At 63.0% G+C, this 22,789-nt stretch overlaps 2 protein-coding genes across 5 annotated transcripts; one reads left to right on the forward strand and one right to left on the reverse strand.

Moving 5' to 3' along the window:
* Positions 1–241: 241 nt before the first annotated feature.
* Positions 242–4,534, forward strand: LMNTD2 (lamin tail domain containing 2). The gene is made up of 13 exons (XM_030801759.1): positions 242–429; positions 520–672; positions 993–1,080; positions 1,199–1,354; positions 1,597–1,665; positions 1,750–1,838; positions 2,140–2,402; positions 2,649–2,745; positions 2,862–3,045; positions 3,122–3,241; positions 3,307–3,503; positions 3,734–3,932; positions 4,283–4,534. Exons 1-13 carry the CDS (start codon positions 242–244, stop codon positions 4,412–4,414), a joined length of 1,935 nt encoding a protein of 644 aa, XP_030657619.1. The 3' UTR covers positions 4,415–4,534.
* Positions 4,480–19,183, reverse strand: LRRC56 (leucine rich repeat containing 56). 4 transcript variants are annotated; one of them, XM_030802121.1, is made up of 12 exons: positions 19,097–19,183; positions 17,962–18,152; positions 17,199–17,286; positions 13,346–13,406; positions 9,338–9,434; positions 9,064–9,264; positions 8,062–8,230; positions 7,536–7,715; positions 7,396–7,460; positions 7,131–7,273; positions 6,805–6,938; positions 4,480–5,431 (listed from the first exon to the last, which is right to left on the reverse strand). In XM_030802121.1, the coding sequence occupies exons 2-12, from the start codon at positions 18,136–18,138 to the stop codon at positions 5,118–5,120; spliced, it is 1,629 nt and encodes a 542-aa protein (XP_030657981.1). In that variant the 5' UTR covers positions 18,139–18,152; positions 19,097–19,183; the 3' UTR covers positions 4,480–5,117. The 4 variants fall into 4 exon arrangements, with proteins under 4 accessions (XP_030657981.1, XP_030657982.1, XP_030657978.1 ...); XM_030802122.1 differs by having other exon boundaries at positions 6,805–6,923; positions 7,536–7,712; positions 8,059–8,230; XM_030802118.1 differs by having other exon boundaries at positions 7,536–7,712; positions 8,059–8,230.
* Between the last annotated feature and the right edge of the window lie 3,606 nt (positions 19,184–22,789).

Here is a 22,789-nt window from a genome sequence, read left to right on the forward strand (position 1 = left end):
CATCACAGGCAAAGGGTCAGCACCTGGGTGGCAGGGGGACACGCCAGGGACATGTGGGGTGGTGACCTGCTGCCCCAGCCTGGTCAGAAACACACGGGTGTGGACACCCACATGTGGGTCCCTTCAGAGCACGACGCTCTGTGACCAGTGCCGCCTGGGCTGCTCCGCCCTGTGTGGCCACACGAGGCTCACACGGCAGATGGCCCCCCCCACCCCTCCCAGCTCCCGAAGAACATTGAGAATGGCCCCCAAGTCTGGCCAGGGGGTTGAAGAAGCCGAGGAAGAGGCTCTCCTGTCCCCCACAGAGCGAGAGTCGGTCAGTGGTCACCTGGGACCTCCAGCAGGTGCACCTGCAGCCCCCGAGATTCCCACGTGCCTGCCAGACACCACGCCCCACCCCGCACCAGTGGTCTGCTCTGCCCACCCACAGTAAGGAAGGGAGGGAGGACTGGTGAGCCTCCCGGGCCAGGTGGCCAGGGGCCCGGCCTGAGTAAGCAGCAGAGCCTGCTGCTGCTGCAGGTTGGCTCTTGAGTCCCTGGACCCTCGCACACTGCGGCTGCTGTGGAGGCAGCGAGAACTGGAGATCCAGGCCTTGCGGTGGGCCGTCCAGAATGGCCAGGACGCCCGGCTCTGCCACATCCTGGAGGAGGTGGCGGGGCTTCCACCCAAGAGGTCTGAAGCACAGTCCCCAGCCCAACCCAACCCCGCCCTGTCCTCGCCCGGACTCCTGGTTTCTGTCTGACATGCTGACCCTCCACCCTGATCCTAAGTTAACACGCTATAGCCTCAACCCTAACCCTGCGCATGTGGATGGGTGCTAGACCCTTGCCCAGACCAGCCGGAGGCTGGCCGGCCCCAGCGGGGCTGTACTGTGTGCCACTGGGGCCAAGGTGACGGTGAAGCCCCTCCTTCTCCCCTCCTTCACCACTGACCTGACGTTAGGAACCCCTGCCTGAGCGGGGTGGGGGCTGCTGAGGTCACCCCTCCTCCAGGAGCTCCCACAGTCAGGAGAAACTCCTGCAGAACCAGGTCCAGAAGCTGACCCTGGAGTTGAAGGAACAGAAGGAGCGAGCCCAGTGGGTGAGGCAGGGGCACAGGGAGTGGGCAGGGTCGTGGTGTTGGGGAGCCAGGCTGGGGCTGGCCTAGGGGCCTCCTGCAGAAGACCCCCCACCACCACCCACGGGCCCTCTCGGAGCAGGAGAAGGAGCACCTGGAGGAGCGGCTGCTGCAGACCACCCGCACGCTCCAGGAGGTGGAGGCTGAGCTGCAGAACTTGCAGGAGTCCTGCCTCCTGCAGCTGGCCCGCTCCTCGTGGGTGGGCCGAATGCTAAGATCCCAGACTGGCAGTGTGGAGGTGAGCCTGTCCCCAAGCCCTCCTGCCCCAGGCTGCCCTCCCAGCCCTCCCCCTCTCATCGGGTGCCTCTGCTGGGGCGCCCTGACCTGCCTGGAAGCCTAGCCTGCTCAGGCTGCCTCTGGAACTCTGGGCTCCAGCAGGGAGGAATCAGGAGGCCTCAAAGCACAGGTGAGGTCAAAGAGGAGAGGTGCTGTGGGGGAGCACCCAGCCCCTGCCTACTGGCCTCTGGTCCCCTCTTGCAGGTAGTGACAGCAGAGACTCTGATGGACCCAAGTGACCTCTCTGAAGACATTCAGGCCCCCACTGGGGAGGTGAGCTAGGCCTCCCACGTGTGTGGTCTGGGATCTGGAGCCCTGCGGGAGGGGAGGACCACGTGCCCCTTGCTTCCTGGCCAGGGCTTTCGGCTGGAAGCTGTGGACTGGAACAGCATTGCCCACCGGTACCCCAACCTCTTCAGCAACATGGAGCCCAGCTCAAAGCAAAAGTAACTGCACAGAGCAGGGACTCCCCAGGGGCCAGGAGGGAGGGCTCACCTTGGCGAGTGAAGACCCAGGACACTAAAGAACTATTTAGGGTCCCTGGATAAGTCCCTTAAACCTTCCAGTGCGCATTCTCTGATCTGTAGAATGCGCTGGGGTTGAGGCGGTCATCACTGTCCTGCCATGAGCTGGGCCTGGGTACTGGGAGGCAAGAGGGGCTCCCTGCTGCACTGCCTTGTGAGGCTGGATGGGGGCAGGGCTGGGGTCTGGAGCTGGAGTGGCCATCAAGCAGAGCGTGGTCCCCAGGCAGCCACGGCCCTGGCCACAGCTGGACACAGGGAGCCCAGAGTCCTCCGGAAGGCACTCCGAGCGGCATCATAAGACCGTGGAGTGGGGCTCCCTGCCCTGTCTGAACACCAGCAGCTCAGGGGGCGCTGACTCCGACTCCAGCAGCTGCCGGCCGGGCCTGCCTTCCTTCGTGCAGGTGATAGGGCACCCACCGCAGGACCACCGCGCTTCCTCCGAGCAAGCGCTGGTGCAGGCCGGGAGCTCCAGCAGGGACTCAGAAGGTGCAGCGGCGTGGGTCTCCCCTGGTTACCCTTCACCCACCCTCCACCCCCTCAGAGCTGTGATCTCACTCAGAGCCCTGGAGGTGGTCCTCCAGCCCCCAAGGTCCAGCCACCCTTCCTGCCCCATCTGACCCTGGCCCTGCTTCTGGCCCCACCAGGCGCTGCAGGCCTGTTCTGGCCTCACAGGGAACATCCGGTGGGCACTCCATTAGAGGGTCCCCTCCCCAAAAGCGCTGCTCTCTCTAGATCTCCAGAGAACCCACTCACCCGGGCACGGCGAGCGGGTCCTGTCGCCCCAGCCCTGCACAGACCCCGACCACTGGAGCCCGGAACTCCTGCAGAGGTAAGGGGCGAGTGACCCAGGCCTCCAGCGCCCGGCTGGAGCTGGTTTCCGGGCGGGGCGCGCAGCTGTGCGGGTGGACTGGCCGCATCTCCTCACAGCGTCCCCTCCCGTCCCAGCCCGACAGGCCTGAAGATCGCGGCTGTGAGCTGCCGGGAGAAGTTCGTCCGCATCTTCAACGCGTCACAGGAGAGCACGGCCGACCTGAGCGGCATGGTGCTGAAGCAGCTGCTGCGCGGCTTCCCGGAGCGCCTGTACCGCTTCCCGCCGGGCACGCTGCTGGCCCCGCGGCACCACATCACGGTGCGACCCGGACCGGGAGCCCGGCCCCGACGGCCCGGCCCGGCCGCCCCTCACCCGCCGCTCCGCGCCCTTCTAGGTCTGGGGCGAGGCGACCCGCAGCGCCAAGAAGCCGCTGCGCGCGTCCTCGGGCCAGGAGCCGGTTCCCCGCCTCTCCAGCCGCGGCTGCGCGATGCTGCTCCTGAGTCCCAAGGGCGAGGTCGGTGCGGGCCCCCGGTGGGGCGGCCGGGGCTGGGGTGTGGGGGTGACTGACGCGTCCCGCAGGTCCTCAGTGAGCACCGGATCCCACGCCGCGAGACTCTGGCCCCGAGGGTCTTCGCCGACGGCACCGACTTGTCCATCGACCGCTTCCCGCTCCCTGAGGCCGGGCCCGGCGCCGACACCCGCAAGCCGCCGCGCCCACCTCAACCCCTGCGCAAAGGCCGGGTGCGGGAGCCCCGGGTCAGTCGCCAGAGACTAAGGTGGGGACCGCGGGTCCCTGGGATCTGGCCTCCCTCCCCCGGCCCCGCCCCAGCAGAAACGGTCCCTCGTATCCCCGCGCTAGGACGGCCCCCAACTTCCCCAGGCCCCGCCCCGGCCGCCCCCTAGTCCTCCAGTACGCCCCGCGGCCCCTGCCCCGCCCCAGGCGCGGAGCCCTCTAGGGCCGCCTTTCCCGGGCCGGCCGCCGCCCTCACGACCCTCGCCCCACCAGGACGCGGGGACTGCTGCCCCCAATGAGCTCGGGGAAGCTCTTCCACGCGCGGGAGGGGCCCGCGCGGCCCGAGACCCCCGAGATCCCCGCGCTGCAGCACCTGCCAGCCATTCCGGGTGACCCCACCCTGCCATCGCCTCCCGCAGAGGCCGGGCTGGGCCTAGAGGACTGTCGGCTCCGGAAAGAGCACCGAGTTCGGGTGAGTGCGCGCTTGCGGGTACGCCCCCTCCTCTCCCCTCCCCCCTCCTTTTCTCCCGTCCCCCCCCCCTCCCCCGTCCCCTCCCCTCCCCCTCCCTCCCTTTTTTCCCCTCCCCCGTCCCCGCTCCTCCGCTCTCTTCCCCTCTCCTCTTCTTTCTCTTCTCCCTCCCTCTTCTTTTCTCTTCTCCCCTCCCCTCCCGTCTCCTCCCCGCCTCTCCCCCTCCCGTCAGGTCCCCTCCTCTCCCTTCCCTCTTCTCCCCTCTCCTCGTCCCCGTTCCTCCTCTCTCCTCCCCTCCCCTCCCCCTCCCGTCCCCGCCCCGCCCCGCGCGCCTCAGCCCCTGCGCCCCCCAGGTGTGCCGGAAGAGCGTGGACCGTAGCTGCCCCTTGGTGGCCCTGTCGGTGCAGAGCACGGCGGAGAGCAGATTCGGCTTCCGCTTCCTCAGCTGCCTGCCGGTCACCGCGGACACTTGCCGCGGCGCCTAGGAGCGGAGGAGCGGGGCCCGGACCGCGAGGGAGGGCCCGGGCGGGCGCCGGGGCTGGACGGGCTGTGTCCGCTGCATCATTTATTGAACCAACGTGGCCTACAAAGTAAACTGCATTTCTATACACCTGAGAGTTGAAAATGTTGCGCTTGGGTTCCGGGGCGTCCTGCGTCAAGAGGAGGGAACGGGCCGCCCTATCGCGGCGCAGGAACCCTACAGATCCCCCAGAGACGGGAGGCCTGGGCCGCACCCCCGGCGGCCTCGGGCGAGCAGCTGGGACCTTGGGCCACTGCGGCCTAGGAGGTGGCTCTTACCTGGGGCCGGCAAGGGAGTGGTGGACTCGCAGCTCCAGCGCCTGCCCCTCGGCCATGCCCAACTCTAGCAGGAGAGGCCTCTGACAGGCCTGCTCCGGGTGACCACCCCCCACCCCCGTGCCAGCCGGAAAGCCTGGCCCTGAGGAAGGGCTGGGGAGCGGCACCCTCCCTCCCCAGGCCAAACCCAGTTGGGGGCCTAAACTGGGTTCCAGTCTCTGCTGCCTCCCTGGCTGGTCCCAGTCCCCTACTCCCCTCCACCAAGAGGGTCCTCCCCAGGGCCAGGCACTCCTTCCACCCACCAACACACCCGCCCAGGTGTTCTGTGCTCTGTGACCACATATGTGGGCAATCGTGGCCCCAGCACAGGCAAGCTTGGCAGTGGGGGCTACGTTAAATGGGGACGGGGCTGGGGTGAGAGAGTTCAGCTGCCCTGGGAGGTCTGGCAGCTGCATCTGGTGCTGGCTTCGGGCCACAACGTCCCTGGGCTCGAGGGCTCAGGCCTGAGGCCACCTCCAGGGCTCTCAGGACAGGCACTGCAGCCACCCCATCATCCAGGCCAGGCCCCCAGCTGCCCAGGGCTCGGAGCCGACGCCCCCTGGACTGCAGGTCTGTCGACCAACGCGGGGAGCTGCTGCCAGAATGTGGTGGCCTTGGGTGCTTGGGAGGTGAAGGGACCAGGTGCTGACTCGAGGTCCTGGAGGGCTCTAGAAAGCAAGCAGAATGATGGGAGGTCAGAAAGGCTGTCAGGGAAGGGAGTCACCCGGTGGGGAGGCCACAGCCCACCCATGGCCCTGCAGCCCCGAGGCAGTGGTCCAGGCTGGGGGTCCACAGGCAGCAGCACCCCTGCACCCCACTTTCTGTGTTCCCAGCCCTGTGACCCCTGCCTCACATGGGTGGGCCCACCTCTGGAGCAGGCAAGGAGGCCACGAAGCCTGGCTCTGACCCTGGGTCATCTGTGTCCTGTCCCTGACAAGGAGACCGCAAGGCCTGGCTCTAGCCATCGGTCATCTATGTCCTGTCCCTGACAAGGAGACCACAAGGCCTGGCTCTGACCCTGGGTCATCTGTGTCCTGACTCTGACAAGGAGACCATAAGGCCTGGCTCTGACCGTCGGTCATCTGTGTCCTGTCCCTGAGAGCCTGTTCACTGGCTGACCGCCCCGGGCCAGATCCCAAGCCTCTGATCCCCCAGCGCCCGCCTCCACTGGTGTCTGGAGCCCTGGCATGCCTTTGTCCTGACCCTGCCTCGAGGCCACTGCAGCTCCCCTCCTCCTGGCCGCCCTGCCTGCCCTCCCTCCACCCCTGCAGGTCACGGCCACTAGGTAACCAGCTGTTGACCCCTCTGTCTGCCCCCTCCACGGACAACCACCACCATATGGAAGGGCAGAGGCTTGGCCTGCCCTGTTCCCTGCCCATCCCAGCCCCCTTGACCAGGCTCCTGCACAGAGGAGGTCAGCTGCCCACTGTGGGGTCGCCCCTGCTTACAGTACCCCCTGCCCAGCCTGCCTGCCCGCTGAGGGAGGGTCTTCTCTGCCTTGCAGCTGTGATCACACTGAAGCCGGTGTCCTTCGCAAAGGGCACTGCATGGCTTAATTCTATTTCCCCGAGTGCACGTGCCATCTTCAGGGTGAAGCAGCAGCACCCTCCTGCCTTGGTCTCCCAGTGGGGCTGCTGGCCGCCTTTCCCCCCAGCCCCCGGCCTCATGCCTGTGCCCCTGAAAGGTGCCCAGTGGCCATGTTCTGCCTGCTGGTGCCCTGGGGTGGCTCCTTCTTTCTGTCCAGACCCCTCTGGACTGTTCATACCCCCTTTTGTGCAACGCCTCTCTTCCGTACAGCCTGGGTGGCCCACAAGGTCACAGGGCTCGGACCATGGCTTGGGAGGGGGAGGACTTGGGTTGGGCCTCCCTCGGTCATAAGCCACCCACCCCCAGAAGGGGGCCTCCCTGTCACAGTCCCTCTCAGAGCCCAGCTGAGGAAGCAGGGCCAGGCTGACACATCCGATCTGGGGTAAGGGCCCCCTGTAGAGGTGGGGTGTTGGTCACTCCCAGGCACTGGGGGGCAGGCGGGCAGGCTCCGTACCTGAGGCCAGGCTTCGGGGGCTGGGGGGAGTCCTGGGCTCTGCCTGGTGCACTTGCTCTTCAGGGACCCTCCGTAGGCCCCAGGGGGATACAGCCCCTTCCTGTTGGGAGTCCAGGTGCCTATAGGGGAGGGGGCTAGGGTGGGGAGAGGAGGAGCAGCTCCAGCCCTGTCCCTTCTTGGAGTTGATCCCAAGTGCATGTGAGGATGTGAGGCTCAGGGATGGTCCACGAGACTTGGGACCAGTGATGACTCAGCCAAGGTAGCCCCAGCCCTGATCCCCCCACGGGACAGGACACACACAGTGGAAGAGCTGCAGGGACACCCACCGCACGCCACATTCCCTCCAGGCCCTAAGCCCAGCCAAGGCCAGGAAGTCAGAGCTGTCTGCAGGGTCAGGCTCTGGGGTGGAAGTGCTGGCGGCCAGATCTCCTGGCCTGTGTTGGGGCAGCTGCTCCGGGGGCTCCCTGGCCTGGGGAGGAAAAGGGACTGCTTTGGGGATTCTGGCCCTGGAATGGCGGCAGGGCAGGGCACTGTCAAGGCCGCAACTCTGGACACTGGTTCTCGTGGGGGGCTGGTCTCTGTGGGCTGTACCTGGCAGTGGTGCCTACGCTCCCGCAGGCCCTTGGTGGGGTTCCCACAGAGGACTTGGCCAGCACCTGCAAGAAACAGCATGGCTGGGCCTGGTTCGGGGCCAAGGGACTGCAGGGTCAGCTTTGGGGCAAGTGAGTTACCATGGGTGAGGCTGCTGGCGTTATCTTCTGGGGCCACGTCCTCAGAAAGCAGGCCTTCGGGCAGGGGGCCCCCATGGACCAGCAGGGAGAAGGGCCAGGGCCTGGAAGCCCAGGGCTGCGTCTCAGGCAGGGACAGCTCGGGGTCAAGTCTCCGGATGGCGGCTCCACGGGGACAGTCTGCCCGAGGTTCAGAAGCAGAGGTCACCAAGGCCCCGCCCCAGAGCGCCCCCCAGACTCTGTCCACAGACCGGGGCCCCGATCCCCGCGCTGCATGGCCTGAGGCTGGCCTCTGACGCTGCAGCCTTCCAGAGAGGCCCTCATCCTCAGACCTTCCTCTCCCTCTGTGGGCTGCTCAGAGACAGTGTCTGGGCCTGGGGCCAGGTGTGCACAGCTCTGGGGACCGGGGTCAAGGCTGGGGAAGGGCATGAGATGTGGCTGTCCGTTTCTGAGAGGCCTGGGGTGGGGCCCTCTTCCTGGGGAAGCTAGGGCTCGGCAGCAGGTCCTCCGGGCACAGCTGCCGTACCCAGCGAGGGGAGGCTGTTGCCCTTCTTGATGGCCTCCTTCACCGCAAGCCAGTCCTGGCTCAGCCGCGGGGGGGCTGGTGGGCCTGTGTGTGCGGCCGGCACTTCGTCCAGGACCTGCAGCTGGGGGATGAGCTTCCTCACCTCTGTCCTGTAGTTGTAGCCCCTGGGCACCTGCAGGGGGAGGGTGAGGGAGGGCAGGTCTGAGTCCAGTGGTTCCTTCCGGCCAGCTCTTTCCCTGGCTCCCTTGCCCAGACCCACTATGGGGCAGGGATGCTGCCTACCCTGCTGGGGTGGGCTTGGGTCACTCTCAGACCCCAGGGACTGAGGGACTGGGCTCTCACCTGCTCAGGATGTAGGACCCCACTCTCCAGACCCAAGGCCGGGTCCAGGGATGCCCTCTGGCCCATGGAGCTGCCCTCAGCTCAGGGCTCTGGCCCACGGAGCAGTAGCCACTGGGCACTGGTAGACGCTGACCTCAGCATGTGGCAGCACCAAGCAGCAGCTAATGAGGCTAGCACTGTGAGCTCAGGGCAGACGTGCCCTGTGCAGGGTCTGTGAGCTACCTCAGGGCCTGCACGCACAGGTGTGCCAGCTCTGAGCAGGGCACGCAGAGCCCCGAGATACTGCATACCCCACATACTGTGGGGCCTGTGGGGCTGGAGGTGGCTCTGGACAGGGCGTACACGGGTGTGTGTGTGCACATCCGTGTACACGTGATTCTTTGTGTTTCCACGTGGCTTATGTGTGGACCTCACAGGCGCATATGTGGGTTAAGGGACATGGCGTGTGTGCAGGTGACCCTGTGGGATCTGGCAGGGCTGGCCCAGGAGGATGTCCTGGGAGCCGTCAGACTTCCAGTGACAGAGGAGGTGAACTCACGGTGAGCAGGCCATAGGGTGCAGGTGGACACAGAAGTACCTGGCCAGAGGAGGGGCCCCAGGGCTGGAGCCACAGGGAGCCTCTCCTGGCCATGCACATGCTGGCCGGGTGCCCAGGACACGTACCTTGTTGGTGGGGCCGGGGGCTGGCTGTAGGCACACCAGGTTGCCCTCCAGGGTGAGCACGGCCAGGCGTGGGCACAGCTGCAAGTAGCGCACCTGCCCCAGGTCCTCCACGCTGTTGCCCTCCAGGTCCAGCACCTCCAATTGCTCCAGCAGGCACAGCGGGCTCAGGTCCGAGATGTTGTTGTAGGAGGCGTAGAGTTCCTGGGCAGCGCGGGGCTCTGAGCCAGGGCCCGGCCCAGCCCAGCCCTCCCCAGCCCAGGGTGCCCAGACTCACCTTAAGTGCTGGCAAAGAGGCGATGCCATCCAGGTCAGCGAGGCCACAGCGAGCCAGCCACAGCACCTGCAGGTGGCCCAGAGCCGTGCCCAGGTCCCTGCAGAAGGCAGGGTTTGGTGGTCGACGTGCCTAGCCCTGTGCTCAGCCACCACCTGCCTTTGGCTGCCTCCAGGGGTAGGGGCAGGTGTGGCCGCCTATGGTGGCCTCTAGACTGAGGAAGGGGCTCTCTGCCTTGGCCTTCTGGCTCTGGTGTGGGTACAGTGTCCCCCACCTTCTCCAAGCCCTGGAAGGCCTGGCCTGGGGAGCTGCCCTCGTGACGGGTGGCTCAGCTGTGCCCGAGGAGCTGCCCTCATAGCAGGTGGCTCAGCCCTTTCCCTGGCAGGCTGCAGGCATCACCTTTCTCTTTCTAATTGTTCCCTCAATAGCGTTTGGGGCACTCGAATTTGGAGTAAGGGTCTGGAGTGCTGCCTGGGAGCCTGAGCCCCTGGACACCGATGTGGGGGGCTGACCCCGTGCTGAGCTGGCAGGTTTGGTGGGGACCAGCTGCTGGAGGTGGCGGTGGGTCAGGGCGGCTTGACGTGTGCAGGGACACGTTGCTTCCTGCCGGGCCCGCCCTGTCCCCACTGTAGCCACACTGACTTCACCATGCGCTGTCGCCAGGGACCCTGCACCTGCCCTCTCAGCTGGGAGGCCGTCCCTTCAGCGCCACCACGCAGTCTCCGCACCTCTCCTTGTGAAAGGGCCACCTGAGCTCTCAGGCTTTCCCCGAGGAGCCACAGATTCCTCCAGGGCCGGCTGATTTCTTCGGAAATCTTCTTTCTCTCCAGGTCACAGCACCCGTAGGCTGCGTCTCACCCGGGCTTCATTCCGCCCACTGCATTTTCAGCTTCCTTCTGTGGACCCCAGATGCATTCCCGGGGGCCCGTCCTTTGGCACCGTGGAGTCAGTGTCTATCCTCAGCCTACTGCTTTCAATGGCTTTTCCACTCCGCTCTGAATTGGCTGGGATTTGTGTCTAGTGATTTCTTCAAGAGCAGCTAATGGAAACCCCTTGATCTCTGACACTCACAGATGTTTGCTGGCTGTGAATTAGGCTGGGTGTCGGATTCTCAGTTCACGCCTCTTCCCAGGAGGCTGCGAAGCCTTTCGTTCCAGTGTCCACTGTGGTGACGCCTGAGGAGCACTTTGTTTTTTCTGTCCTTAAAAAACCACTTTAGGCTGGGCGCGGTGGCTCACGCCTGTAATCCCAGCACTTTGGGAGGCCGGCGGCGGGGGGGGGGGGGCGGGGGGGGGGGGGGGCGGGGGGGGGGGGGGGGGGCAGATCACGAGGTCAGGAGATCGAGACCATCCTGGCTAACACGGTGAAACCCCGTCTCTACTAAAAATACAAAAAAATTAGCCGGGCAAGGTGGCGGGCGCCTGTAGTCCCAGATACGTGAGAGGCTGAGGCAGGAGAATGGCGTGAACCCTGGGGGGCGGAGCCTGCAGTGAGCAGAGATCGCACCACTGCACTCCAGCCTGCATGAAAGAGCAAGACTCCTTCTCAAAAAAAAAAAAAAAAAAAAAAAAAGTACAGCCATCTCCATTAGAATATCATTTACTCTTGTATTAGGGGCACTTTTTTTGTTCTTTGTTTTTGTTTTGTTACGGTTTTTTGAGACGGAGTCTCGCTCTGTCGCCCAGGCTGGAGTGCAGTGGCGTGATCTCAGCTCACTGCAACCTCCACCTCCCAGGTCCAAGTGATTCTCATGCCTCAGCCTCCCGTGTAGCCGGCATTACAGGCGTGCACCGCCAAGCCTAAGCCCAGCTAATTTTTTTTTTTTTTTTTGAGACGGAGTCTCGCTCTGTCGCCCAGGCTGGAGTGCAATGGCGCAATCTCGGCTCACTGCAACCTCCACCTCCTGGGTTCCAGCGATTCTCCTGCCTCTGCCTCCTGTGTAGCTGGGATTACAAGCGCACATCACCATGCCTGGCTATTTTTTTTTTTTTTTTTTGTATTTTTAGTAGAGATGGGTTTTCACCACGTTAGCCAGGCAGATCTTGAACTCCTGACCTCAAGTGATCCGCCTGCCTTGGCCTCCCAAAGTGTTGGGATTACAGGCGTGAGCCACCGTGCCTGGCTGGGAGACATGTTTCTACGAAGTCCATTATCCAAACCCATCCTAGTTTCTCGTTCGCGGTGTTGTCTGGGTGCCTGCTGCAGGCCTGACTTCACGTCCAGGCCCCTCTCTGTTCCAGTTCTGTGGGCTGCCCCACTGTGTCTTTGACCCCAAAGTGTTTTCCAACTTTCTTCCATTTCCAGATCTTCATGTATTTTTTTTTTTTTTTTTTTTGAGACAGAGTCTCGATCTGTTGCCCAGGCTGGAGTGCAGTGGGGAGATCGCGGCTCACTGCAGGCTCCGCCTCCCAGGTTCACACCATTCTCCTGCCTCAGCCTCCAGGGTAGCTGGGACTACAGGCGCCCACCACCTGGCTAATTTTTTGTATTTTTAGTAGAGACGGGGTTTCACCGTGTTAGCCAGGATGGTCTTGATCTCCTGACTTCGTGATCCGCCCACCTTGGCCTCCCAAAGTACTGGGATTACAGGCGTGAGCCACTGTGCCCAGCCTACTTTATTTTTTTGAGGCAGAGTTTCGCTCTGTTGCCCCAGCTGGAGTGCAGTGGTGCGATGTCGGCTCACTGTAGCATCTGCCTCCCGGCTCACTGCAGCGATTCTCCTGCCTCAGCCTCCTGAGCAGCTGGGATTACAGGCATGCACCACCATGCACGGCTAATTTTGTATTTTTAGTAGAGATGGGATTTCTCCATGTTGGCCAGGCTGGTCTTGAACTCCTGACCTCAGGTGATCTGCCCACCTCGGCCTTCCAAAGTTCTGGGATTACAGGCGTGAGACACCGCGCCCAGCCCATTTTGATATTTGTTTTGATAAACAGAAGTACAAATAAGGAAAATCAAGAAAACATTCAAAGAGAGGTTGCTTAATGAATACCCTTATCTTCATCTGGAAATAACTAGATGTGGCCCTTGGAGCCCAATTCACACAGCTGGAGAATGTTCTAGAATTCTTCCTGGAATTCCCCTGCCTTATGCTGCTGGGAACAGGCTACATAAAACCAGCAGCGTTTTCACAAAACCCACTTTGCCCAAACCCCCAGAAAAAAGTCGGATGTTCCTTCAGCCTTGGTCTTTCCCTTCCAATGACGTGAGAGCCGCCGACGTCTTCAGCTCCGAATGTTGTGAGTTGCTGTGGGGTACGGAGCTTCCTGTGCTTCTCCTGGGGGCTGGTCCGGGTTCTGTCCACAGGTTCTGGCTGGAGCTTCTCCCGGGGGCTGCCATCTGGTCTGGGTTCTATGCGCAGGTTCTGGCTGGTGGTTGCTGTTCTTGCCCAAACCCCAAGCTCGTGGCCTCATGGTGCAGCCAAAGTCCTGGGCTGCAATGAGCGGTGCAGGGGCCAGAAGGCCCCCAATCCTTGGCTGGCTTTGGGGTGTTCACCAGGGACACCTCATGGTGGGAGCTCTGGGCCCAGGTCAGGGGCACCTTTGTGGAGTTTGCTGGCCACACGACCTGGCATGACTGCCTTGACCTTGGCCCCAGCTCTAAGTGAGGTGGTACCTGGAGCAGGGGCTCCCACCCATTGCAGACATAAGAGCTCCATGTGTAGGGGTCACGCGGCAAGGGGGGTACATCCAGGCTGAGCCAGAGGCCACAGGGCATAGGCAGGACCCCCGGGAGTCAGGCTGGCCCAGGACCTCGTCCTTTCAACAAAGACCCTCTCAGAGACCCCATCACACCTGCCTGAATGTCCCAGGCTCCCCCCACCTGCCCATCCACCCTCCACAGGGTCACGCGGGGTCAGGCAGCCAGCAGGATGCAGCTCTCTAGACCCCTGGGTCCCTGGTTCCAGCCCAAGTCCCCCCACTCCCACCAAGTTCTCCCCTCATCCCTGCAGGGCCTGTCCCACGGGACCCCCTCATGGCAGGGCCCAGCCCACCCCCGTCAGGCGCTCACCTCAGGGAGCCCAGGTGGCTGCCATTCAGCTTCAGTTGGTCCAGGTTGGGCAGGTGCACCCCTGTAGGGCCGCAGGAGAAGGAGGTTGGCCCGGCTCCTCACCCCTGCACACCTCTGCACCCTCCTTCACCCCGAGGCATCAGCACCCCCTGGCCCCTCACTGTTCGTGGGCCAGCCTCACAAGCCTCTCTCCACACCACAGGAGGGGTTGCGTGGCACCCAGGAGCTGCTCCAGGGCTGCGGGCTCCTCTGGCCACCAAAGGGGTCTGCTGATTCTATGGGGCCTGGTAGAGGGTCTGGCTCAGTGGCCCTGAGCCCCCAGAGCCTCATGGCTCCGTGCCCCTCGTCTGTAGCCGGCCTGAATGCAGCACAGCATGGAGGGGTGTCTACACAGCAGGGAAGCTCAGACCATTGTCCCTGGACTGCAAGAGGCCACTGGGCTCCAAGAGTTGGCTCAGAGAACTGGGGCCAGGCTGGCGTGGCTGGGTGGTGCTCCCTTGGCTCAAAATCTGAGCCCTACCCCCAAGCTGCCTCCACACCCCTTCCCTGGCATCTCAGACCGTCATGCACAGTCACATGCACAACACAGGACCAGATCACTGCACGCCCCAGCCTGTGTTTCTGCACAGCCCGAGGCCCCAGGAAAAGGCTCTGCATTCGGAGTCTTTTGTAGGATGGGGCATATGCCCCTGTGAGGCAGACAGAATCCCTGCATCGTGAGAAGGGCTGCTGAGTGGCTGGGCGTGGTGGCTCACGCCTGTAATCTCAGCACTTTGGGAGGCCGAAGTGGGTGGATCACAAGGTCAGTAGATCGAGACCATCCTGGCTAACACGGTGAAACCCCGTCTCTACTAAAAATACAAAAAAATTAGCCAGGCGTGGTGGCGGGCACCTGTAGTCCCAGCTACTCGGGAGGCTGAGGCAGGAGAATGGCGTGAACCCGGGAGGCAGAGGTTGCAGTGAGCCGAGATCGCGCCACTGCACTCCAGCCTGGGCGACAGAGCGAGACTCCGTCTCAAAAAAAAATAAAAGAAGGGATGCAGAGTATGTGGGCAGAGGTGCTCCAAGACCATGCCTGTGGGAAGGGCTGGAGTTGGTGCAGATGGCCGCGGGTTAGCCACACACAGTGGTCAGGGACTTCACAGGCCATTGCAAAACAAAACAAGACCAACCGAGATGGGCCTGTTTCACCTCAGTCGGTCGGAGAAATGCAGACAACCAGCGATCCTGGGTGGGAAGACGCTTCCCTGCTCTAAAGGTCACTGTGGGGCCGGGCACGGTGGCTCACGCCTATAATCTCAGCACTTTGGGAGGCTGAGGCAGGTGGATCACCTGAGGTCAGGAGTTCAAGACCAGCCTGGCCAACATGGTGACACCCCATCTGTACTAAAAATACAAAAATTACTCGGGCGTGTTGGCGCACACCTGTAATCCCAGCTACTCCAGAGGCTGAGGCAGGAGAATTGCTTGAATCCAAGAGGTGGAGGTTGCAGTGAGCCAAGATTGCACCACTGCACTCCAGCCTGGGCAACAAGAGAGAGACTCTGTCTTAAAAAAAAAAAAAAAAAAAAAAAAACCGGCCAGGCGCCTGTAATTCTGTAATCCCAGCACTTTGGGAGGCTGAGGTGGGTGCATCACTTGAGGTCAGGAGTTCGAGACCAGCCTGGCCAACATGGTGAAACCCCATCTCTACTAAAAATACACAAATCAGCTGGGCATGGTGGTGCGCACCTGTAATCCCAGCTACTTGGGAGGCTGAGGTAGGAAAATTCAACCTGGGAGGCAGAGGTTGCAGCGAGCTGAGATCGCGCCACTGCACTCCAGCCTGGGCGACAGAGCGAGACTCTGTCTCAAAAAAAAAAAGTCACTGTTGGGACAGCTGGTGACATTTGAATATGGTCTTTAGCATGGCTAAGAGTCGTATACAGATGTAATTCCTGACTTTGGCCATCGTACTGCATTTAAGGGAATGTCCTCCCTCTCAGGAAATACACACTGAAGTGTCAGTAGATAAAGAGGTGTTGCATGTCCAACTCTCAACTAGTTCAGGAAAAAGAACAGCGGCCTGATGTGCTGTGCACCCATGGAAGGGAGCAGTGGTGAGCACCACCATGAACACGGCGAAGGAGAAGGAACCTGGTGGGGGGCGGGGAGGGAGGTTTGTTTGTTTTTTTTTTTTTTTGCGACAGGGTCTTGCTCTGTCACTCAGTCTGGAGTGCAGCTGTGCAATCTCAGCTCACTGTGGCTTGACCTCCCCACCTCCTATGAGTAGCTGTGACTACAGGTGCCATCATGCCTGTCTACTTTTTTATTTTTAGACACAGGGGTTTCGCTATGTTGCCCAGGCTGATCTCAAACTCCTGGGCTCAAGTGATCCATCCACCTTGGCCTCCCACTGTGCTGGGATTACAGGTGTGGCCCCTGTGCCTGGCTGAGGTTATTTCGAGATGAGTTTCAGGAGACACCAAGTGGCACTTGGCACCATTTCGGCCTTTGTTCCTCTGTGATGCTGGCGTGGGTGTGTGGAGCACTAAGCGTGCTGGGAGCATTGAGCGTGTGGGGTACTGGCGTGGGTGTGGGGCTGAGCGTGGGGGGTGGGGGGGTGGGTGAGCGTGGGGGTATGGGTGGGTGTGGGGGTGAGCGTGGGGGGTGGCATGGGTGTGGGGCACTGAGCGTGCTGGGAGCATTGAGCGTGCTGGGGGTACTGGCGTGGGTGTATGGAGTACTGAGCGTGTTGGGGTATGGCATGGGTGTGTGGGATGAGCGGCGGGGATGAGCGGTGGGGGTTGGGGGGTGGGGGTACGGGTGCTGGGGGGATGGGGTGGGGGAGGGGGGGCATGAGCGTGCTGGGGGTACTGGCGTGGGTGTATGGAGTACTGAGCGTGTGGGGGTACTGGCATGGGTGTGTGGAGCACTGAGCGTGCTGGGAGCATTGAGCGTGCTGGGGTATGGCGTGGTGTGGTACTGAGCGTGTTGGGGTACTGGCGTGGGTGTATGGAGTACTGAGTGTGTTGGGGGTACTGGCGTGGGTGTATGGAGTACTGAGCGTGTTGGGGTACTGGCATGGGTGTGTGGGGTACTGAGCATGCTGGGGGTACTGGCGTGGGTGTATGGGGTACTGGCGTGCTGGGGGTATGGATGGGTGTGTGGAGCTGAGCGTGCTGGGGCATTGAGCGTGCTGGGGGTACTGGCGTGGGTGTATGGAGTACTGAGCGTGTTGGGGGTATGGCATGGGTGTGTGGGGTACTGAGCGTGCTGGGGGTACTGGCATGGGTGTGGGGTACTGAGCGTGCTGGGGGTACTGGCATGGGTGTGTGGGGTACTGAGCGTGCTGGGGGTACTGGCATGGGTGTGTGGAGCACTGAGCGTGCTGGGAGCATTGAGCGTGCTGGGGGTACTGGCGTGGGTGTATGGAGTACTGAGCGTGTTGGGGGTACTGGCATGGGTGTGTGGGGTACTGGGTGCTGGGGTACTGGATGGGTGTGGGCTGGGTGCTGGGGATGGGGTGGGGGTACTGGGGGGTGGGGGGGGGGGGGGGGGGGGGGGGGGGGGGGGGGGGGGTGGGGGGGCGGGGGGTGGGTGGGTGGGGGTACTGAGGTGCTGGGGTACTGGTGTGGGTGTGTGGGGTACTGAGCGTGCTGGGGATACTGGTGTGGTGTGCGGAGTGCTGAGTGCATTGCCCTCTGCCTGTACCTGACACAGACCTCAGGTCAGAGGCCAACCCTAAGGAAGCTGATATGCGGCCCAAGAGGTAAGGACAGCTTTGTTGTCATAACCAGGAAACGTATGTTGTTTACAGGGAGGCCTGGCTGTGGCCATGGCCGTGGCCATGGCTGGGTGGGAAGAGGCTCACCAAAGTTCCCCAGGCTGCCCTCACGAGTGTCCACACACATCTCCAGCGCCCTCACCAGCCGAAGGTCATCCACCCGGGCCAGGGCCTGCTGTAGAAACCAACTGGGGGTCAGCGCTGGTCCTGGCTCTCCCCACTCTAGGTCCATCCTTGCTTCTGGCTGCAGGACTCTGGGGCTCCCGCTGGAGCAGGCATGGACGTTTCCCTGCCGTGGCCATGTTGGCCCTGGCCTGGGTGGTGGGATGGGAGTGGATGTGACAGGAGCAGAGCTTGTGCTGCACTTGGCTGGGGGGTCATTGCCAGAGAAGGACCTGCCCTGGGGGCTGCCCGTCTCCAGAGAGACTCCCAGGGCAGACACACCACACCCGGCACCCAGAGCCCGGACCGCGCCTGGCCCTGCCCTGAGCTTTGAGCTATCTGGTCTCCCGCTTGAGTGAAGGACCCCCCTCTTTGGTTGGAGGATAATGGATGCTCAGCCCCTACTTGTGGGTTCTGGCCTGGCTCAGTCCTGTCTGTGACCCAAATTCCTGGGGAGGTCTGTGTTACCAAGCACCTGGTATTGCTGGTGTTTTGGGGCCTGGTAGGGGTCCCAAGGGTAGAGTGGGCGGAGCAGACCCAGCTGCAGGGGCTAGGCTGAGGCCAACCATCAGCAGGCAAGACCAGCAGGAGGGGGACAGAGGGCAGCCTGGACCATCAGCAGGAAGGAGCCCTGGGATGTCACCCCACGAAGGCCTCTGTGGCCACAGCCCCCAGCACCCACACTCACCAGCCAGGCAGGGGACAGGTACTCTTCCACCAGCTGCTCTCCAAGGCTGTCCCTCTGGCTGCCAGGGCTCTTGCTCTGTGGGCAGGGGTTGTGCAGACCTCGCCAGCTCAGCTCCCGAACCCGGATACTGGAGGTGCTCGGCCGAGGCCCACGGGATCTGTCCCAGCCTGGGTCCATTCACATGTAACCTGCTGACAGAGGCACAGCGCAAAGCTCCAAGGGGCTGCTCCTCCTCCTCTGTAGCCCGGCTGAGACCCTGGCCCAGCCCTCAACCCCCCACCCCCCCCACAGCAAGCCCTTGGCACCCACCCCCACCCCGAGCCTAGAGAAGGCTCCTAGCTTGGCTGGGCCTCATGGGGCCCTCGTCTGCTTAGTTTCAGCCTGGAGGGTCTCACACTCCCCTCCCCCAGCCTTGGCTCGACCCCCTCTGCTTCATAGGACACCCTTCCTGTGTTTCTGCCCATCCTCAGGGTCCATGCAGGGAGTGCTGGCTCCAGGCCTCCCCACCTGAGGCCCACGAGGGCTGTGAGCCTGGGGTGCCAGGCCAGCTGCCTGTGGCTGTGGGGCTCCCGGCGCTGCCTCAAGCTGTGGGCTATGGGTCCTTCTCCACCTGATAGTCTCTGAGCCTGGGGTTCAGGATCAAGTCCCAGGCCTTCCCCTACCCCACCCCTGTGCTAGCCGAGCCCCTTCACCTGCAGGCAGCCACCTTCTCCTGCTGTGGGTCAAACATCCAGGCAAGGAGGCGGCATGTGCCCTCAGGCAGTACCTGCAAGAGTCAGGGTGGCTTCCTGGCCAGGTTACTGTGCCCACGGGAACCTGGAATGGGCCAGGCTGAGGTCACAGCACCTAGAGGTGAGCAGGTCAGCCCAGGATCTGACTATCCATGGGCCCAGCTGGCGAGGAGGAAGACAGTCAGGTGTGTGACCGATGCTGGGGTACCTCTGGGTCCCCCAATGCAATGCCTGCTGCTCATCCCAATCCCACTTCCCTCCTTCTCCACAGGGGTCCTCTCTTGCACCCTGTTCTTCCTGAGCCCCTCCCCAGGCCTCTGAGGGTATTGGCCCAGTGTGTCCCTCTCTTACACCCCATTCTTCCTAAGCCCAGTGTGTCCCTCGACCACCTGCACCAGGCTTACCTGGTGTTGCCCCTTAAAGATGCAGACGTCTGGCTGGGCGCGGTGGCTCACGCCTGTAGTCCCAGCACTTTGGGAGGCCGAGGTGGGCGGATCACAAGATCAGGAGATCGAGACCATCCTGGCTAACACGGTGAAACCCCGTCTCCACTAAAGATACAAAAAACATAGTTAGCCGGGCGTGGTGGCGGGCGCCTGTAGTCTCAGCTACTTGGGAGGCTGAGGCTGGGGAATGGCGTGAACCCGGGAGGCGGAGATTGCAGTGAGCCAAGATGGCGCCACTGCACTCCAGCCTGGGCGACAGAAAGACTCTGTCTCAAAAAACAAACAAACAAACAAACAAACAAACAAACAAACAAAGATGCAGACATCTGCCTCGGTCCCAGACCCTGGAATCATGAGCTCCAGGGGTGGAGTGAGAAGTGTGCTCAGAGCGTCCAGTGTCCTCCTCCCTTCTTCCGTCTTCGGTCTGGACCTGGACTGATCTCTTGACTGCACTCCCCACCCAGCCTTCCCAGATTTATCTTCCTGATGAGACGCATTCCCTTCAGAGCCCTGTGTGTCTTACTACGTGTTCGGTTGAGGGCCTGCTTCGCCCCAGAGCTGTGGCCTGTACGTGGCCTGCGTGCTCCTCTGCTGTCCACAGTCGCAGGAGGGGACGCTCAAATATTTGTCGAAGGAATCCGTGAACAGGCTGATGCACATGTAGCCACCTAGAATGTTCTGGCCGTGGCTTTTATCTGTTGACCATGTGTGGACATTGAAGATGCATACTCTCCATCCCGTCTAGAGCTGCCCCTGCACCAGGCGAGTTGGCCGGCCGTTCACAGAGGTGGTGGGCGGGAGTGTTGGAGCAGGGCAGCGGCTCAGGCTCCGGGTGCCTCCGTGGCCTGGTCTGGAAGGTGACCATGCACCAAGGATCAAAGAAGTGAAGCCCAAAGCAGAATCTCACAGAGTTTCCCACCAGAACCTCCCCCATTGCCTGCCTTTCTCCAGCCAGTGCAAGGCCCCAGGCCTCACAGCAGGACCCCAACACTGCATCCCCCCAAAGACTTGGCCATCTCCATCCCAGGCCTGCCAGCCTCGAGCCTCATGGAGGGCGTGAGCTGGCAGGGTAACGGGCAGTCCCTGGACACCTATGGGTGACACTAAGGGCTGAGTCAGCTACCCTTGTCTCCTCTGTGCCCAAGAGCCCCGAACATCAGACTGGTCTGAGCCCCAAGGCCTGGGGGTGCAAGGACCAGGAGTTGGAGGCTGTGGGGTCCAAAGCCCCCACTGGACTCCCACCTCAGACACTGCACCTGGTGTTCTCACCCAGGCCTGAACCCATCCGCACACTTCACGGCCCTGCAACACCCTGTGTCCCCTCTGTGAGCCCCCCATGCTCCTCAAATTGGAAACTGGGGGGCCTGTCTCCACACCCCAACTAGTGCCATTCCCTGGTGGGAAGCCATCACCTCTGGGTCCCCTGTTGCCCTCGCCCCTTCACCATGGGGGCTCGGAAGGCAGAGCCCGCTCCCCTCCTGAGCCCCACCCTGGAACCCCGAGCACCCTGGTCCTTGCCTCTGAGTCTCCCTCGGGGCAGGGCTTGGGGCCCCTCCTGTCTCCTGACAGGGAGCCCTTTCAGTGCAGGGCCAGGGGGTGGTGGAGGCAAGGGTCCCCAAGGGACCAGATCTGACGTGCGGGGCCATCACTGGGTCCCCACTGGCTGTGCTGCTTCGTTCCCGCGCCCACGCCTCGGCGCAGGCTCCCTCCTGGCACCGGGCATAGGGCGAGGCTTGCTGCTCCCACCCCAAGGGTGCGCTCGGCTCTCACCTAAGGGCTCAGCCCAGGTGTCCGGCCCTGGCAGCTCGGCCCTGGGCGCCCTCCGCCTCCAGGCGCTGTCTCCTACTCCAGGCTGTTCTTCTGGCCGTGGGGTTGCGGCCTCGGCGCCATGGCGACGGGAGCCAGGCCTCATTTGAATACGCAAATATTTATAAGTCGCAGGAGGCTCGCGTTCCGCGGGGCTGAGCCACGCCCCTTAGCAACGGTCGCTAGGGTGGGGCCACATGGGCTGGCACGTGCGTGGGCGCCCCTGCTGGGGGCGATCCCGGGGGAGGTGACGCGCCACCAACTCGGGTGGGCGCAGGCGCGTCAGGTGCCAGCTTCCTGCGGCTCCGTGCCCGGGCCGTCGCGGTACACGTGTTGCGTTTCCTTGCGATTCCGGCGCTTCCCACGCGGGGCGGGTAAAGGCGGTCTCTGCTGGAGGCTCGCGCCCACCTTTCCCAGGTGGAAGGGTCGCCCCTGGCGCCAAGGCCTGCCGTCCTGATCTTCGCTTGGAAATGAGGCCGACGGCAAAAGGAAGCACTGGGGGAAGTGCCCCCGAAGACCAGGAAACACAGAACGGACGCCGGTGCGCGCCCGAGTGCCCGGCCCGCGGGACACGCTGCCGCCCGCCGTTCAGTCGCCGCCTCTCACCCGCGTTCATGCGCGTCCGCCCGGAGCCGAGCTCTGACTGCGACCGCGCGGTGGACGGACGGCAGGCGGGACCCTCGGGACCGCACGTGGGTGGGGCCCCGGGTCAGCAGCGACCGGCGCAGGAGGGCGAGCGGGCGCTGGGCAGAGGCAGGGTTTGCCTGACTGTAAAACGCCTTTTTTTTTTTTTTTTGAGACGAAGTCGCGCTCTGTTGCCCAGTGCAGTGGCGCGATCTCGTTTCACCGCAACATCCGCCTCTCGAGTTCCAGCGATTCTCCTGCCTCAGTCTCCCGAGTAGCTGGGACTACAGGCGCGCGCCACTGCTGCCGGCTAATTTTTTGCATTTTTAGCAGACACGGGGTTTCATCATGTTGGCCAGGCTGGTCTTGAACTCCTGACCTCAAGTAATCCACCCGCCTCGGCCTCCCAAAGTGCTAGGATTATAGGCGTGAGCCACCGCGCCCGGCCGTTTTTATTTGTGAATGAGGATGTATTTCTGATTCTTTTGCAATTTTAAAAAATGTTTAAAACACGTCTTTTTGGGTTCGAAAGAGCTAGGATGTGCGTCTTTGTGCTTGGGGTGAGCCCTGGGCACTTCGCTCCCCTGTGGCAACTTGTGGGTACGGTTTAACTGGACCACGCTGAGTTTCTGCAGAGTTGGAACCTCAAGTTTGGGGGGACTGGGCGGGCAGGGTCGCCTGCCACGCAGGCCCGAGTAAGAGGAGAGTGGTGGAGGGGGCGTTCTCACGCCTGGCCCCAGGGCACACGGCTGCGCCCGCCGCCCGGAACCCCACCGGGGCTGCAAGGCGTCCTCGGGGTGGGTTGCGGTGGGAGTAGGGGAGCTGGGGTACGTGGTGGTAGGTGGGGTGCGCGGGGGAGGCGGGGTGCGCACCATCCGGGTGCGGGGCCACTCCACCTGCGCGGAAGGGGAGCTGGGCAACCGGACCCACGGCCACCCGGGGGCCCCCAGCTCCGAGCATCCCGCCTTGGTCCCGGCGGATCCCAGCCTTCCCCCAGCCCGTAGCCCCGGGACCTCCGCGGTGGGCGGCGCCGCGCTGCCGGCGCAGGGAGGGCCTCTGGTGCACCGGCGCCGCTGAGTCGGGTTCTCTCGCCGGCCTGTTCCGGGAGAGTCCGGGGCCCCGCTCGTAGATGCCGCCCCAAGCCCCCAGACACCGACTCACTCGCCCTCCTCGAGCAACCCGGAGCTCGGCTCTGCTCTCCAGCCGAGCCCAACCCTGCGA

Source organism: Nomascus leucogenys, chromosome 21 (genome assembly GCF_006542625.1).
Source record: "Nomascus leucogenys isolate Asia chromosome 21, Asia_NLE_v1, whole genome shotgun sequence".
NCBI classification, from domain to species: Eukaryota; Metazoa; Chordata; class Mammalia; order Primates; family Hylobatidae; genus Nomascus; species Nomascus leucogenys.

Excerpts from the sequence above, each read along its gene's own strand:
- LMNTD2 (XM_030801759.1), top strand. The coding sequence starts at position 242 with ATGGCCCCCAAGTCTGGCCAGGGGGTTGAAGAAGCCGAGGAAGAGGCT. Across the intron at positions 1,355-1,596 it reads CCCAGACTGGCAGTGTGGAG|GTAGTGACAGCAGAGACTCT; the intron begins GTGAGCCTGTCC and ends CCCCTCTTGCAG. Across the intron at positions 2,403-2,648 it reads CTCCAGCAGGGACTCAGAAG|ATCTCCAGAGAACCCACTCA; the intron begins GTGCAGCGGCGT and ends TGCTCTCTCTAG.
- LRRC56 (XM_030802121.1), bottom strand. The coding sequence starts at position 18,138 with ATGGACCCAGGCTGGGACAGATCCCGTGGGCCTCGGCCGAGCACCTCC. Across the intron at positions 9,435-13,345 it reads AGCCACCTGGGCTCCCTGAG|GGACCTGGGCACGGCTCTGG; the intron begins GTGAGCGCCTGA and ends TGCCTTCTGCAG. Across the intron at positions 8,231-9,063 it reads CCCCCGGCCCCACCAACAAG|GTGCCCAGGGGCTACAACTA; the intron begins GTACGTGTCCTG and ends CTCCCCCTGCAG.